General features: G+C 35.5%; 1 protein-coding gene across 7 annotated transcripts in view; it reads left to right on the top strand.

Annotated features, from left to right (window-relative positions):
- Nucleotides 1–19241, top strand: part of LOC122575373 (ras-related protein Rab-32) — a 54316-nt gene that overhangs the window by 19380 nt on the left and 15695 nt on the right. Inside the window, exons 1-2 of one of the 7 annotated variants that reach the window (XM_043744192.1) lie at nt 14163–14281; nt 16564–17222. The exons of 1 other annotated variant lie outside the window; for it this stretch is intronic. In XM_043744192.1, coding sequence (XP_043600127.1) covers nt 16883–17222 — 340 coding nt within the window. In that variant the 5' untranslated portion in view covers nt 14163–14281; nt 16564–16882. Of the gene's footprint in view, nt 1–941; nt 2578–13598; nt 14282–14307; nt 17223–19241 lie in introns of those variants that run through there. 5 more of the 7 variants (XM_043744191.1, XM_043744193.1, XM_043744195.1 and 2 more) reach the window with 5 other exon arrangements.

Raw genomic sequence — 19241 nt, 5'->3', positions numbered from 1 at the left:
TAATCTCCTCCAAATTTTATCGAAATTTAAGACTTAGAATTTCAAAGAAGATGTTTGAAATTTTATTAAAATTTAAGAATCGGAACTCTATTCAATCTCCAAGCCTTGCTAAAGTCTAAGAATCAATAGTTTCTTTCACTTTCAAAGTTTGAAACAGCTCAAAAGTCAGGATTCGATGGAGTGGCTCCAACAAATCTTCAAACGTTACAAAAATTCAGGACTTGTTTGGTTCAGAATTTTCTCCAAGCTTCGCCAAAATTCAGCACTTGTTAAATTCGCGAGTTTTTCCTTCCGTCAGGCTTTAAGACCTCTTCGCTTCTTCTAAATTTCAGAAAAATTCAGCCCATCTTTGACAATTAGAATTCCCTGTAAATTTCAGAAAAATCCAGGATCTCTTCAATTCGGATCATTCTACAAATCTCGACAAAAATTCAGAACTTCTGAAATACAGGCTCTTCCTACAAATTTTCTCAAGAATCAGGAATTTCTGCGATTCAGAAATTCCTGCAAATCTTTAAAAAGTTCATCTTCCATCTAGAGCTTTCATCGCCTTCAAAAATCAGGATTTTCCTTACATTCAGAATTTTCTCCGATGATAAAATTCAACATCGATGATATTCTGACGAACGTGATCTCGCTAAACGCGTTACAAATGTACGTTGCTCCTCCCAAAACCCAGAATATTCTACGAGAGATACCGCTATTCTGTACATTGCAGAAGAAGATTTAATAATAAGATAAGAGTGGCCACGCGACCGATTTGTGCGTCTTGTATTTCCGCGCATCGAAAAGAAACTGTGGCTGCACGACGACGCCTAGGCACCATCATTTTTTTCTATCGTCAACAGACGATAACGTGTCGCCAACGATAACGTTTCCCAGACTAACCCCGGGACCAATAAATGCTGGGACTTTGCCTCCGAGTAGCGCACAATCCACGCGTTCGTTTCACAAATTCACGCTTCTCCCACGCATCTCTTTTTGCCTCTTCTTCAATTCCGATCGGATCCAACTCGTTCCATCATCGACTGGAACGTAGACCTTCGAAGCTAAATATGAAGCAATCCTGGAAGATTTTTCTATTCGAAAATATTATTGATATTTGTAAAATGGACGAATCATACATAATTACCAAGTAATTTAATTTGCTGAACGAGTAGTGTCTGAACGTGACATCGAATTGAACCGGCGTTGGTGGCTGTTGGTGCGGATTACAAGATTTTTCGTGAACATTCTGTGAATTTTGCTGATTTATCAATGGAAGACGATCTGTGAGTGTTTTCAGAAGTTGTATAGTACTTTTAACAGAAACGAGAGAAGCGTTGTTTATGAAGATTTTGTTGTCCATGTTATTTGATATCAGTCACTAAATAATTAGCGTTTAAAGCGCAGAGACAATCAGCTAATATCGAATGATCAACTTTGTACTGTTACAAATTGACTTTGCCAAACATCGTTGGGTTGATAGCGTTGCTTGATCGAACTAGAGGACTGTCGTGTTTAGAAGTGATAGTAGACGCTATAGTATAATAACTTGAAGCTTGAAGCCGTTCGAATGATCACCGGTGCTCTGCGGAAGATGAAAGTCGAGGAAGGTTCTGTTCCGAGCTTGTTTTCACGAAGTTTTCTAAGAAGACCATATTGAAAGGTTGTATTGCTTCCTCGAGAGTAAGTCTTGCTTATAATTGTAGTAGAAAATAATTGAGCATCGATCAAAATCGCAGATATAAAATATTGAAAGTGCTATCGGATGCAATCTTTTTACTGCACAATTGAAAAGGTAATTTTGTGTACTAGTAAAGAGTTGAATTAAATATCGAAACTCTACCAAATAAAATTACACAGTATATCAAAATTGAAGCCACTCCAAATACGATGCTTTGATCAAACTTACAGATATTCCAAATTATTAATAATATTTTACAAAAAGAAAAAAGGTTAAAAGAGAACAAATATTCTAGCAATATCGAAACTTATCGATACAGTAAAAACCGGTTAGTGCCACGCTAAATATTGCACAGCTCCAATCAAAGTAACAGATATTCAAAGTTATCAATAATACTTTATCGAAGAAGAGTCAAGAGAACGTGTATTGAAGAGAAATTCTACAGAAATCGAACCTTATCGGTATACGACAAAAACTAATTAGAATCTCTTTAAATATACACAGACCGTGGTAAATGTCGTAATGCTAAAGATCATAGAATTCTGCATCGACGTAGAAACTGATTGAAAATATCTGCGCACATCGAACAATAAAAAATATTGAGATTTTCGTGGCCTTTTCAAGCCACTGGTTACCAAGTTAATTAGTCGCAACCGATTGAACATAACGAGATATCCATCGGAAGTATTGGGACGTAAAGTTACTCGTCTTTGAAAATGTTGGATCGTAACGTGGTGTTGGTTCTTCGAACCAGACAAGACAGGACTGAAAGACGTTTGAGACACAAAAAGGAGGCGAATCCGCCACCGATGGAACCACCGCCGCAGTTGCTCAATAACAATTACCTGTACATCGATTTGAACATGAACTTCAGCGAGAACACTAAGCAACAGCCCACCAGAGCGAGAAAGGTAGGCTTTTTTTGGTATTGCTACTGCTATTCTCATCAAAATCTTCAGATTTTCGTCTGTCTTTGTTGGAATATCGATTCGTTTCTTGCGTTGATTAGGAGGATTGATATTTAGGAAAGAATACTTTTTATCTGATGATTTATCTGAACTATACTTTTTATCTGAACAAAAATTTCTCTGAGAATGATCGCTTTGAGACGATAATAAATTTATTGAGATATGCGAATTATAAATTCGTTATAAGTGTACGGTTATCAAATATACTAAAATGTATAGATTATTAATATTTTTTATCCGAAGATAACAAAAATTTCTCTGAGAATGATCGCTTTGAGACGATAATAAATTTATTGAAATATGTGAATTATAAATTCGTTATAAATGTACGTTTATCGAATATATTAAAATGTGTAGATTATTAAAATTGTGCTTTTGGAAATACAATGAACTTTAAGAGAAGAATAGACGACAGAGTGAATAAACTTAATCCCATGGATAAATAGGATGCGTGAGAAGAAGAGTATCATAGATGTGTTCTCTAAGACCGAGTTACTTCACTTTCTCCGACTTAGTATCGCCGTGAGAGAATCTCGGTTCGATGAAATCGAGCGAAAATAATTAGGTTTAGAGGCGCAGCCGGAGAATACCGGAAACGGTATAATTCGTTTCGTAACAGCGACAATTTGACATCTCTTTCCGGTGCCATTATTCGTCTACCGCCAGTAATTAACCGTCTTGTCAAACATTTATCGCGATGATTGCCAGTAAATCAAACGTAGATTATCGAGGATTAACTGTTCAACCGGAAAAGCTTGCTCGTTTATTTTCTTCGTGAAAATAATTGCTACTTACAAATCGTTAATTCATTTAATAAAAGAAAGTTGTACATGTAGATGCTTTAGAGAATTGGAATTTTACTTTCATTTAACGCACATAAATGTCTGAATGTTCAAGTTGATTTTATGCAATTTTTGTGTGGTTAAATATTTTGGCGAATTTTTATTTTTCTAGTGAATTATTTCTAATTCTTTCGAGATGGGGTTTTCTTTTCTCTTTGTGAATGAACGTACGCAGTAATACGATGATAATGATTGTAATACAATTAAATTTGGAGGAAAAAAAGTGGACCAAGCAGAGCTTTAAAATGGAACGTGTAGATTCATTCGTAACGAGATCCTATGGTCCAATAAGTTTTAAGAAAATTGCCTTTTCAATGTTACTTTAGGACGTTACGTTTCATTAGTCCTGAAATTATACTTCGAAAATAGCTTTCTATATTGTAGTATAATTTATAAATGTGATTTATGAACTATGTGTTAACGATAGAACCACGAGACACGATAAGTCCAGAACGATTCTACAATCGAATCGATTCTTGGGTTCATTTTATAGAAGAGATTTTCGTAGGACATTTTGTAGAATCTAGAATTTTGTAGACATTATATGATTTTTTAAAGCTTTTATAGAATATAGATCTTTAGGGATCTAGAATTTTATAGATTTCATAGAATCCAGAAATTGAAATTTTATATTCTCTCGAAAGGAATCTTATAGTATCATTCATTTTTATTCCGTGAAAATTCTTGTTCGTATTTTACAAAAAGAAAGTTAAACAAGGTATCACAGTAGCTTCTTTTATTCTCTATACAAAAATATTAAGAATGGATAATTTAAGAGATATTTCTATTTTAATTCCACCAAATTTAGCGTACGAGAGACAAGGCAAACATAAACGCAGGACTATCGTTTTCCGTCTTTCCTCCCATACGTCTTTTTCATACATCCTCGTCGTACGTCAAACTTCGCAAAATTAAAATTGAAGTGTCTTTTGAACAAAGTGTCTTCACGCACAACAAGTACCTTGATACTTTTGCATGGAGAATAAAAAGAAGGACGCATCGATCGATAGATAAGAAAATACAAGATTTCGTTTAAGGAAACACCGATAATTTTGAGATCGTTTCACTTTTCCCCAAGAAGGTCTTCGTACAATCGTAAATAAGGCAGATATTTAGATGATCTGATTTACTTGAGACACCCTGTATAAGAGTGCGTGTGCCTTTAGAAAAGGACAGTAGCATGGAATAACGAGACAGAACTTGTAGGATGTCTTGTCAGTCAACAGTCTCAGATATTCATAGGATTCTCCCCTTGGAAGCAACGAGGCTGCACGTCGCTCGTAATTTGGCTTACTGTCAACCTTTTAGCAGAGCTTTCACCGCCAGCCATCCTTCTCTCTTGGTTGGCTGTCGAATCGCGAACAGACGAATCGCCATTATCGTCGCGAGAATGTAAGTTTTCGACGTGACTATATGTAGTTCACTCTGTAAAAATTCATCTGTCTGTTCCGAGGCGCTTTGTGTTCGTAGAAATATACGGTAAAATATAGCGTGGTCATCAATTAAAAATCATTGCGCGCAACACGTGTCAGATAAACGTGAAGAATCACCGCGACATGGTTAATTTGAAACTATGGTGTGCGAGATGCCCAGGTATTTATTTCCGAGTAAATCTGGCGATCTAATTGTTTCTTTTTTAATTCTCTAGTAAAACGCAATTGACATAAAATTCCCAAGGTTTCTTAAATTCTTGACATTCCTAAAATTAGATTAGAAAAAAAAAAAGAGGATTTTAAGGTTTCATTGAGAATTGGAATTGTACGGTACGCTGAGATGTCATTGCGACAACGTAGATGCCGTGTGGTGAACGAAATTAGGCTGTTGTATCGTATTCGTATGGGAGATATTTTCTCAAATTTATGATAAATAATCGGAGAACTATTTTTAATAATTTCTTCGGCGATTGACAACGAGAGAGCTAATTTGAGTTTTATTATAAAATTAGCATCGGGCATCGTGCGATTAACGAAATCTTGCGAATCTTTTTCTAATTAAAGCTATCACCTTAATTCAATCTATTTGATAACGTTATCTGACTGTTGCATAATTTCATTTGCCGCTGTTTCCAAGATATGCAACCGGATATCAAAATTACATAAACTCGTTCGTAAATAATCGTTCGTAGCTTTTTATTTTTGCTACACTCTTTCTTTTTTGCATGCTTTCGTTCTTGAATTCGGAGATTTCTTACAGAATCTTTCTCGTTAGATCAATCGGACAAAATGGTCTAATCGTAATTCTGATGAAACTTTACGTCATATATGTATTTATAAAACTGCTATCTTTTCTTCGGCTTCTATCAAAAAACAAGCTAAGAAAAAAAGAGTTAATTCCATGAAAAATCATAGTTTTATTATTTCATGTGTATCTGTACTTAATGAAAAAACATTGTAATATTCGCTGTTATTTCGATTGCCTATATTCGATGAAATATTTGAAGAAAAATGCACAATTAAATGAATTGAAATCGAAAATTTCAACAACATTGCCCTTTTCATCAGTTTTTCTCATCAATCACGTATACTTTGAATTGCATAGATCTTTTATAGAGAATTCATCATTTTGTTCAACTTATAGATTGTTCAATCGTACATCGTACGTTCCAATACATACGTAACGTAGGTGTAGGTTCTTGCGAGTGTTAATCCTCGTTAATTTGCGATTACAACACTCGTCCCTGTTCCCTGGATATAATTCCCTGGCATTCCTGTCGCGAGGGAATCGCGCCCGCAATTAGATTTCAATCGACCGATTTCGAAAATCATTTTTATCAGCTACTTTCTTAATCGTCACAGTAAAAGTTTGTCGTAGCGAAGTTACGTGAAAATGTGATAGAAATATGGATATTTTAATTTGTCGAAGCTTGAAAAATTCACGTTAATATTTTCTTATATAGAGTGAAACTTTAGTAACAAGCTAATGATTCATTGAAATTTGTACCGTATCGTATTGTATTTTATTATATCGAGACTTACACCTATTAATTACAGTCTGTTAATTAAAATTGGTAAATGTAATAAAGTAAATAATGCCATGAAAATAAGTTTCATTTTCTATGATCGAAAGATGTTTTCTATGATTGAAAGTTTAAACTGAGCGATTGCTAAAATATTAATAGCGATATTTATTTATGTATTTTTTTCTTTGCCTCCCGACTTTGGAAAACAGGATTTGCGATTATAATTTTTCTCCGAGGAAACGATATTAATTTTGCAAAATGAACGAAAGAAGAGAACGACAACATTGACATATTTTCAATTAAATAACTTAAGTAATCTTGCTTACTTAAAAGAAATATAAGATAAAAGTTCTCCTTATCGTTAAAATTAATAAAATATTGTCATTTAATAAAAATAAAAATAAATAGATGATACATAATAAATAATAAATAGAATATTTAAAGTATAAAAAACACATTTTTAGAAATAATAAATGAAAATTTGAAAAATATTTACGTTAATATTCTTACTTAAAAAGTCTAGATTTTAATGGAAAAGTTGTATAATTAACTGCATACTACTCGTAATTCGTAGAACTAAAAGAATATGTTTCGAGGAGTGTAATTTGCAACTGTTATAAGTCAAATTGCGCCGATGCAAATGGCAGGCTGATTGCAGGTAGACAGCATTATACCTAATAGTCTTGCAAGTTTCGTGAGACTTGCGAATCTGGATCAAAGATTTCTTCGGGTCAGGGTTTCAAAGCTAATAAGCCTTAAAAGGTCAAATGGTTTGGATGGATCGATAAGTGGTATAACGGTTGTTAAATCAAGTGAAACTTATTCTTTGCTATTCAACTGTTTGTGTCCATTTTATTCGCAATCTCAATATTTTCTTTGATAATTTGTTTGATAGTCACACAGAATTTCGATTCAAATACAAAATTCTCTAAATCGAACGAAAAGAGCCGCTGTTCCGTACGCATTGATTTCATGGAATAGAAACTTTTGCACGACATTGCGTAGAATTTTGGATTTCAAATCCAAAATTTGGAATTTTCTGGATTTCACAAAATATACGCTTTTAAGGATCTAAAATTGTATGGATTTTATGGAATATACATACACGTTGCGTGGATTTTATAGAAATATTTTCAAGTTTCGAACAGACTTTAGTTCTTTTTAGAATCGTAATTTTCACTGATGATCACGAACGGTTTCACGCGGAGAAAGGGAACTGTTTTCTCGTGTAAATCCATAATTACGCTAGTTTACTGTCTAATTAATATTGTCAGGCTCGAAATTCTTCTTTTGATCGACGTAACATGACGAATTAATGGGGCATATGGCGATCATCGTGATCTATCGATCGTTTGTTCCTTAGAAGATTCTTTTCTTCATTTCACGCGCGTTGACTTGGAAACCTTCTCTCTTGGCGATAAATTAATCAGCTGTCGAAAATGTTTCTAGCATCATCGACATCTGCGTTAATTATTCTTATTAATATCTTGCGATTCTTTTTGCAAATTTCGATGATTTTTTGGTTTATAAACGAACTTTGTAACTTCTGTAACTGTGTACTGAAAAATGCGTATCTTGAAATTTGTAGTTTCTTACAAATATTACTATATTATTGTTTCTAATTTAAATATTATTTTGCATATTTCAAATACTGTACGATGTTACGAGCTCTTTCTATCTTGTTTCGAACACGATATTTTTGATTTGACATAGTTTACAAAGTACAGTGCTCGTACGCCCTTTTTTTAAGTTTACAGGACAATGCTTCAATTTCGTGAAATTGAAATATCTGTCATTTTTAAATTATATTAAATGTGCACATTTGTAGCACAGACTGTGCCAGGCTTTAAGGCTCACTACAATAAACAGACAATGATACTAATAATTGACAGTGATAATAATAATTATTTCATTTTTCAAATAAGAAAATGCTTTGTAACTTTATATCAAAAGTCTTCGACTGAATAAATCCGACATTTCTTTTCATGAAAAATAAATAACAACGTAAACGATAAACATATGATCCGTAATTATCTACGATTTACATATTCATAATTATCTAACAATAATTCATAGTTGTGTACGATGTTTCACGATTAGCCAGGAATTCTATTCGCAAGGCAAACTATTTTACAATTGAAATCAAATTCAAAGGAACAAGCGGCGTTTCGAGATTTAATACGTTCATTTTCCATGTTCCCTTTCATCGTACACATATTGTTGCTTGATCAATATGCATATTATGCGTCGCATAATATTTTACCATTTGATTGATCAACTTGTCTGTAATCTTGAAAACGATCGTTGTTTTTCACGTAGAAATAATCTTTTGCCATTAGTACGCTGTCGATGGATCGTTGACAAACATCTCCATATGGGGAGGAAAGATTGTTGTTTCTCTGTCGATTTGCATAATCGTTTACGTGACACGTTGTTCTTCGATCTTCGTTACGAAGGCAAATTAAAATTCATATCTTCGTAATTAACGTGGAAAAAGGATTTCTCGTAAACAGACTGCAAATTATAAGTTTTAATTTCGTCCTTCAACGTTTTCTAACTTGGCGCAATAAAAAAGTTGCTCTTTAAACGTAGAAACTGTAGTTTCTACTATCTTGCCTTACAATCACGAGTTGATATAAAAATTCGTAGTAGTTTATCAAGAGAATTTGTTAGCATCGACAAAATCATTTGTAATTGTAAAAGGACAGTTACAAACTCTGAAAATTAACAAAATTGATCTATATACGGCGTTGATTAATACGTCGATTATTATATTGATTAAGGAACTGCGAACATTCTAAGAAGACAGCATGATTATTAATCCTGCAAGTTCTTTTTTTATTGTTGTCTTTATTATATTGTTGTCTTTTATTATTGACCTAATCGTGCTTTTCTTACGTTAAAAGCGTGAGCAATGTACGACTGAGCTACGCATGAAGTAAAAATATGGACTACATTCAAAATGTAGAAGATCGAACACTATCAACCTAAAATCACAAAATCCTCTCACGTTTAAAAAATGAATTTTAAGAGGTCAGAGACTACGTGAAAGTCACATAATCGATTAATCCGTAGGAAGCAAGAAAAAACACGATCATTTAAATTCATATGAAAGTACAGTGGCGGATGAAGGAACGTTCAAAATTGATACACTGTGAATTTTAGTAACTTTTGTACTATAAATGTTTTACCATGTTGATAACATCTGTCCTGTGATATATACAATATTTACAATTATTTATATGCAATATGTGCGATATTTACAATATTTCATACACGATATTGCTCTTACTAAATATAAATTTATAAAATCATGGTGTATTTCTGTACTTCTTATTTTACAATGTAAGCTTCCAAAGCAATTCAAAGAAAAAAAATCGGGGAAAAAAGAAAATATTCGTCCTGGCTGTCGCGTGATAATCGCAGAATTCATATGGCGTGGCAACCACAGAGGCCGTGCGAATTTATCAGAATCGCGAAGAAAACCAGTATCTTACATAAAGCACCCCACGAGAGAACGACGACATAACGATGACGATGGCGGGAGAATCATAGACATCGAGGTCGTCCTTAAAGGATGTACGATGCTCCATCATCCTTGATACGTCACACAGACCAAGCAAGCGATCGCTAATCGATGAAGCTAATTACATGACTCGAATGGAGAAAACAGGCTGACCGGATCGTAAAAATACGTTGACTAAACCTGCTTTCGTACCTTTGCCTGCAAATACTACGTTTCCTATTAAATCGTTATATAATTTCAAGGACACGGATGATCAAGTAAATTACTCAGATTTACTTGAATTTGTATATCGGCTGCGGAAAGCAAAGAATCGAACAGCCAAGTATCTATTATGTTGGCAACTAAGTGATTGCGGATTTTGTCATTAGATGGTATTGACAAAACCCGCAATCACTTAGTTGCCATCCCAATAGTTGTAACGCCAACCACTGGTTTGTACAGGTAGAGCGAGTTCATTGGTCTTCCTCGGTTAATGGGCTAAAGTCTTCCGCAGTAATTACGACGAACACGTTGACAAACGACCGCGACCTTGGCCAATAATGGGCTACCATGGCCAGAAAATTACGATCTGACCTGATAATAACGTGTACAGCACCGTCTTACACCGGTTGCGCTTAAGAGCGGTTTACGTAAGCGCAGTGAGAGGATACACAATGGTATGTGGCACGCTTAGAAACTTATGTAACCCGCGAATTCCACGCGGATTCACAGAGGATCTGCTATCTTGTGATCTGGTGATGACTTTACGCGCCGATGTCCCTTTCGTGGTACCCGGTTCGATCGGCCTCGATTTGTTTCAGCGGCAATCTGATTTATTCTTGTCAAAATTATTTTCAAAAATTGATTATTATCTTTTTTTATTATTGCTATTAACCAGTTAACCGAGGAATTTAGTCTTAGAAATGTGTCGTGGGATTAGGTCGTGAAGTGCGTAAATAAATACAAGCTACGACGAGCATACACGTCAACACGGAGAAAAGAAGAAAACTGGAAAAGAGACGATGGATGTACACGTATGCAGATTTGTAAGAAATTGAAAGGTTTCGAAAGATGCAAAAATAGTGTATAATATAAAATAGAGTATAAAACATTCATACAAACAAATCTTCCCGCAGTTAGGTTAATAAAAATATCAATACGCAGAAACTTCCCCAAATAGAATGTTTATATAGTTGACGACTATTGTATAACGAAATAATAAATCTGAAAAAGAAAGCAGATAGTGCTTTTGGTCAATTAAAACGATTGGCGTGCGTTCGTCAATTAAAATTAGGGGAAGAGAAATCAATTTTAATCTTCCTCTGGTTACATCCGAATTCGCTCATTTTGTTGCGAGCTCGACTTTGAACTTTATCACTGGCTCATCCCCGTTTTCTGTTAATTAATTAACGGAATTACCAGTGGCCTGCAGCACGCCAGCCGGTGACACGTAATTAGTGCATGAAAAGTGGCAGCAAGATGCTGTTTCGCATAAGACGGGTTCTATTATCGTCTCTATGTTTGTGCATTAAACAGAGCAGAACTATTATTCTATAAAGAAAATCATTGATCGTCGTCCGAGATACAAAACAAAATGCAAATTTTTGCTATAGCGATTACCAATATCGCGGCAGGAAATTTGTTGATATTTTCGTTACGTGAAAAATTTACGAGAGTACAATATGATGTTGATATTTGCTTTTGCTGTAATTTTAAAATAATTACCACCACCTAAGGAAGGTTTAACGTTTAACGAGATTAAGTTAAGATAGGATTAATAGGAAATTTTTATATCGAGAACGTTGGTTTCTATATTTTATTATCATGAATATTTTGATAAACAAAGATAAACATAGACTTATGATACTATTTTTATCGCATTTAAAGGGAAGTAATTCAAGGGAAGGATTCAAAAGTTAATACATTTGCAAAGCTTATTTAATCATTCTTAATCCTTGGGTGCTACGCATCCAAAGGAATTTGTGAATTAATTGTGAACATCGTGTAAATGTGTTCATCTTAGATGTTTGTATCAGATATATCTGTTTTAGAGAATTTTATTGCTGAAAGATGAATATGTTTGCTTGAAAAAACAATCGATATATTTTTAGCATTTAGATATCAAGTTCAGTGTGTAGTCACAATCACGAGATTACAGATTCAGAGAGAAGATAGCTATGGTCGATTGAATAGCTCAGTTACTCAATACCTCGCTATCAATTTGATCAACTGACTCATATTCTCTTCATATCTTTCCAATACGTAGTCTACTTTATGTATCTTATCTTTCTATTGTATCAATCAGTTCTAAGAATTACTTCATTTATTCAAAACAAACTTAATCTAAATTGACAACCATCTTTAATCCCTAGAATATAAGTTAAATAAATTCCAAACGTTAAATTCCATCAAGGCAGTCTAACTCTTCTTTATCAATCAATTTTAGATTTTTCGATTTTCAATCTTTTCTGCCATTAGTTTTGATGAATAAATTCGATCAGCAATTCTGTCGCATTGCCAATATCATACTTTTTCACTTGATTCTCTTTTCAGTTACCTACCATACAACAATGATTGTTTTAACACAAACATATTGAAACCCACCTATTGGAATCCACAAACCTCAACAATTATTCCACTGTCAATAATCCTTCCATTTTATTCACTTTCTATTTATCACGAACAAATTGCTCAGAAACATCAACTTACTTAACACGAACAAACTACCCAAAAGCTTCGAACCAGTTCCTCCTATCAGCGTTCATAAAATAGCAATGATCTTCCTACAAATCAACAATGATAAACATCTAAAAACTCCTCTACACTGTTACACTAGATCATACTCACCTGCACTATCTATCAACATTCACAAAATTCATTGGAAATATCAACTTCGCGTGCTGCAAATCTAACGTACTAGTTCATACAATTTCAAGCGTTTAATTTCTGTCTGCCTTACGTTGCACCTATTCTACTTCGTCCGCTGTGTACCAAACGAACGAAATGGTACCAATGTGCCAAACGAAAGCTACTGTCAGCCAAAATTCAGGAAATTTATTACAAAACTTAAATTTCACATGCTTCGAACCCAATGTAATAGTTTGCAGAAATCCTGATTTATTTGTGTCTGGCTCGCGTCGCACCTATTCTACTTTCGCTAAATTCCGCTGTCAAACAGAAGCCACCATCGACCAAAATCCTTGAATTTTATTGCAAAATACAGACTTCACGCGCTCCAAATTCAATACGATATTTTTCACAATTCGAAATTCTTAATTTCTGTCTGCCTTACATCGTATCTATTCTACTTTCCCTTCATTCCACCATGTACCACAAACAAAATCTACCAGCAACCAAGATTCACGAAACTTAAATTTCGCATCCTCCGAATCTGACACGATACTTTTCACAGTTTGAACACAATTTTCTTAATTTCTGTCTGTCTCGCATTGTACCCATTCTACTTGGACAAAATTCCTCCACGTAAACAGGACCTGCCAGTAACCAAAAGGCAAATCACGCTCCATGTAATCCAAAACAATTAATTGTACAAAATCGAGCGGTTACGTAACGTGCTAGTTGTTCGTCGAGGTGGAGCCGAACGGTAAGCAGTGAGGGGACGATACTCGCATGACGGGGTCTTGCGGCTAACCGCGCGCTAGGTCCCAACTCGGCGCTCGTGTTACGCCTACGTGTTGTCACGGTACCATGGATCTCGTCTAGCCAGGGAGGAAGAGAGCAAGAAACGCGCGGAAAACTCGTCTCGAGGCTGGTTAACGCGCGAACAAATGCGTTCTCGCGTACAAGTGGAGGGGCACCATCATGCTCCTCCTCCGTGTATTGTCCTCCTTTAGGCATTTTTACGCGAGCTTTTAGTGTGGTTCCGCGCATACAACCAGCAGTGTCGTGAATCTCTTTCGATTTCCCTTTCACGTCTTTTTATTTCTATTCTTCCTGCATACGTAGTGATTCTTCTTATCGTCTTAATTTCTCCCAAACAGTGACTTCTTTCATCTCCCATGTGCTTTCATTCTTATTTCCTCTAAATATCGATCCTTTTTTATCTCCAATTTCCTTTTCTCAATATTTTTATTTTTCGTTTTCCTTCCCCTCTCGAGCAGCGAATTTTTGTTTCCTTCCAAGTTTGATTCTTCTGAAGTGCTTTTGCGAAGCTTTCGAAGTGCGAGCGTATGCGTACACACGCTTGCGAGATGAGAAGTGCGCGCGACGATGAATGATCTCGCCGATCGAATTCCTGAAAGATTTCCATCGGTGGACAACTTCGTGGAAGATTTCGTACCATCGAAGCTTCGTGGATCGAGCTGGGTGACTGGATCATCGGTTTGTCATCCTCTTTACGCGTAACTTGAATTTCATTTGATTACGAGGAAAGAAATTTTGGCTTCTTTCTGTTCCAAACTTCGGAGTTTGGAATTATTGATCGATAGGGGTAGAATATTTGGCACCAGCGATCCATAGAAATACAACTAGAATATACAGCAATAAAATACAGCGATACAATGATGAATTGATACGAAATAAACAAGAAATCTAGACGTAGACATATCACTTACGAAACACGTGGTCTTGTAATGCGTGAAGTATTAATATCTCTCTAACTGGATGATTAAATTTCGTAAGGAAAAATGATGGCAAGATTGTCGTAGAATCTATGACACGCACAGATTTCAGATGTTTCATTATAGATTCATTCATTTATTATTCCTCCGACTCTTCAAACAGACCCTTCAGTTCCTATTTCATGCAGAAAGTACCGAGCAATATTTCGACTCATTTACAGCCCCTTAACTTTTACATAGAGATGGAGGTCAAGATTCCTCCAATCAATTTTCCATTCGTGGAAACTGTATACGGTACAGTATTCAATATTCGAACGCTGGATTTTGGAGAAAAACCTCTGCAAGTATTTTCTTTCGAAGCTAAAATCTCCGCCGATGAGATATACTGGAAACATCGTCTAACAGTAAGAAAATTCTCAGTTTTAATTTGACTAAAGATATTTCATAATAATTATAGTTGTAAAGACACAATTGTAAAGTAACAATTGCAAAATGAAAGTTGTGCTACGATATCTTTAAAAAATTTACTTTCTGTTCTTACTCGATTTTGGAAACTTAGCCACAACAGAGGACTAAAATCCTGAAACTTGGAATTTAACTTCAGAGGATAAAATATTGATTTCACGTGTTGAGATATATATACCAAGACAGTGGTCGATTTGAATATTTCATACACAATATCCGATCAATGACCACTCCTGGAATGTCACACGGTGTGTCGGAGGACCCAGAAACCCTCTACCACTGTACCCAGAAAACAAATCACGAATTCTACTTCATCCTGCGATTCCCAGGCTTCTCCGTTTCACTAGGTATCTATCTTTCATCTCCATTCGACTGTACGGTCTACCGAACCTACAAGGCGTTGCTTTCAACGAACACCCAGAGCTTTTGTATTAATCATACAAGTGACAACGAAAGAAAGTTGAAATTACAGTCAGAACAGATATGTATAAAATAACAAAGGAAAATAATAAGAAACTTCAACTCGTATCCGTGCGTAGAATTACATTTATCTGACCACGTTAGGGAACAAACAATAAAATCCACATAATTCACGTAGTAAGCATCGACCGACTCCCTCCATTGCCTCAAATTTTCTCACGTAATGGGAATTCACGTTCAGATAAGTAGATTCGGTACGCAGGAAATCATTTAGTCGGACACTAAATAACATTTTGTTCGATATGTAAGTAGAGTTTCATTTTGTACCTATAATTTTTCGTTTGTGCAGAAGAAAATTCAGACAGCGATCCACATTCAGACAAGTAGATTCAATCGATATATAATCGGACAGAAGCTAGAATTTTGTGCGAGTAGGCAGAGTTGCATTGTATCTACAAGGTTTCGTTCGTGCAGTAGGAATTCACATTCAGATAGGTAGATTCAGTGAGTAGTTTACATTCAGATAAGTAGAACAGTCAATAGTTTACATTCAGATAAGTAGATTCAGTGGGCACCACGTTCGAACAAGTAGATTCGGTCGACATACAATCAGACACTAACTAAAATTTCGTTTCAATAAATGGAGTTGTATCGTATGGAATTTTATTCTATTATATGGAATTGGGAAAAATAAAATTCAAACAAATACCAACATGGTGGCACTTAGGTCCCCGATATTTTCTGGTTCTATATAGAATTTTCATTAAAAAATATTCTCTTTTACTCTCCTTAATCGAACTATATATAGTTTCCCCACAATATATAATTACATTTTTAAAATATATTAATAACATCGTCTGTGGGTTCGGAACAAGAACAGAGCCAACGTAATTCCTGCGTGTCTTAAAAGACGATTAAAAGGGAAACCCATTATTTAAAAAATATAAAGATACTTGTATCCAAATTTTTGGACGAAAAATGTGAAACAAAGAAATGGGATAAAAAGGGAAAGATTTTATATGGAATACTTAATAGTAGGTTCTCTTACGAAAATTAATGAATTTAATTAATTAACTTATTAATCAATCTAACGTAATTTTCTATTATACTAACCATACAAATCTCTTTGTCTCTCCCTCTCCTACTTTTTCGCCATAGCTCCTCCCTGAACAGACATCGTATTCGCTCTTTGAAACAGCAACATATGAAAAGAATAGAGAAAGGAGGGGGAAACGTGTCGGATTATCCGGCGGCCGGCCTGATCGGACCTAGAAAGGCGGTTGTTCTAAGGTTTCCGCGTTTGGCGTAGGAAGCCAGCTCGTGGACTGGCTCGTGCCTTGACAGAGTGAGACACAAAATCATCAGGCCGAGAATCCGTCGTTGTGGATCGTTAAGCGTCGTTAAAAATCGACACCGGTGTGCAAACGTACGCTACATACGTTATACTCCTACCACTTTCTTCGCCCCTTCTACGAGGATGGATCGTAACGAGAGCGCAAACGAGGGCGGAAGCTCGCCGGACACGGTGATCGCGCGCTCCTCGTCCGAAGAGGAGCGGAACAGGTTCGCGTGCAGCACTTCCGGCGAATACGTGACCGTAGGTGACAGCAGCTCCAGCGTAGACACGGTCACGAACGTTGGAACGACGACGAACGTGGCCACCGGTGACCCACCGGTCGCGGACGATAAGAAAAAGGGAAGATTCGGAGCTTTGAAGAGCAGCTTCCGGAAGGAAGGAGGATTGTTCAAGATTAGGAGGAAGAACAGGCAGCTGGACGAATCGGCTGCCGAGCCCGAGCTGGATGTCGAGGAAAAAGGTTTATTTATTTGGCTTGTGCCTCACTTCCTTTGAGTTGTTTGCGCTCGAGCGGGATTGTGGTTATGGGGAGTTTATTCTTGTGGTTGCTGAAGTTCTTCTTTTCTTCCTGGGTTTAGGTTACGTGTTGTTCGAAGGGTTGTTTTTTTCAGGGTCGTGTTTCTCTGCGTTAGACACAGATCGACTGTGATTGGTATTTACGTAGAGGAGAGTTTGCAAATTTGCAATAATTTCGATAATCTTTATCGAACTGATAGATTGACTTTTATTACACAATGATTTAATATCAATTGGCAGATTCGCCAAGCAATCTGGAAAATTGTTTGTAATAATGATAAAAATAGAAACGTCTGTGCGGTTAAGGATTAATCTACTCGACGTGTTCTCAGCTCGTGTTTCTTTCAAAATCTCGATTTTGTTAACAAAGTTTGGCAAAGTTTGGAGAAATTAGAATTCGTAGACGTTGTTTTGTTGGTTTCTATCGGGTTATGCCGATTGGTATTGAGATAACTGGTGATGACTGGTTAGGGTTGTTCTAAGGCTTCGTTAAATGATTATTCACGAGCGGTATGTGGTTTCTTTCTCTACTTCATTCTACTTGTTTCTCTTAATCGTCGATCTTTATTTTTATCGATAGATTTCTATGAACTTATTGGTAAAAATATTTAATGCCTTCCGTATGTGTCTTTTTATAGTTTATACTCTACTCTATTTATACCCCATTTTATTGATTTTAAAATAAAATTGCCTTATCTTAGCAACAATAGATTATAGAGTTTCCTGCCTGATTTTAATCGCTGTGATACTCGACACGTAAAGTAATCGGCAGGACACTGTTCTGGATTCATGAACAGATTCCTTAAGATGTTAATCTTCTTAATAGCTACACGGTATCTGGGCAATTACTGAAAGCCATCGAGGTCTCGTTAATTACAAAGGATTTATAGAAGCAGCTCGTCCTTTCAAGACCAATTTACATAACATCTGATAGGAATCTGATACGCGAAAGTTCTAATAACCGTGAGAAACACGATTTCAATCATTCGAATGGATGACTATGTGTAACAAATACAGAGATCTCTTTGAATTTCGTCGTCTTCGTAATTCATGACCTATCTCAATCTCAATTAGCTTCGGGTGACTTGGCATTTAGTTATCAAATTCTTCAACGTATTTACGTCTTGTTAAAACGAGAATGTATAGGGACCTCTCGTATCGAAAGACACATACTACTAAATCTTTCGACATGTGTACACATTACGTGCTTTGCTGGAAGATCTTTGTAAAGATAGACAAGTCTATCTTTATAAAAGATTGTTTTCTTCCTTTATAAATCCACAAAATCATTTTAAGTTAACTACACATGAAATACTTGTCTTTTCAATTTGATTTATTTTAAACAATATTTTCTGTACCAATGATATTTATTATATTCAATACTTTTTATGTATCTATCGTATACTATAGCAGCTAGACTTATTCTAAGTTACTATAGTTAGAAGTGTATCATGTCCGCTCGATAAGCTGTTGTATTTCCTATATTCGTATACCAACTGTATGTGCTATGCTAATTATACTTTTCTATATTTTTATGTACTCGCTTGTATGGAAATGATACTTACTATACCTTCTTTATTTATATTTGCTACATCTACTGTGACTATTATATTTTTTCTATTTATTTGTGATGTATATTATGAATATATATCCATGATATTCACAAGGCTGACTTACATCTGTCTTGTTCTACTTACTGTAACCACCGCGCCTCTACTGTATCGCTTTTGTAGGATTTATACACGTAATATCTCTGTTGTATCCATTGTAAACATTTTACTGTAATCTGCTACTGTTACACGTACTATATCCGGTGTATCTGTTACTCTCATACCTTACATACTATGCTCACTATGTTCACTATATCGTCTACTCGATTACATTATTTAATCAATCAATCGTATCTGCTACATTTACCATAGCAACCACATTTATCATGCTTATCGTAGCTGAATAAAATCCA

This window comes from Bombus pyrosoma, linkage group LG15 (genome assembly GCF_014825855.1).
Source record: "Bombus pyrosoma isolate SC7728 linkage group LG15, ASM1482585v1, whole genome shotgun sequence".
NCBI lineage: Eukaryota > Metazoa > Arthropoda > Insecta > Hymenoptera > Apidae > Bombus > Bombus pyrosoma.
The sequence above is the reverse complement of the archived record's forward strand: the minus strand, read 5'-3'. Positions and strand labels throughout refer to the sequence as shown.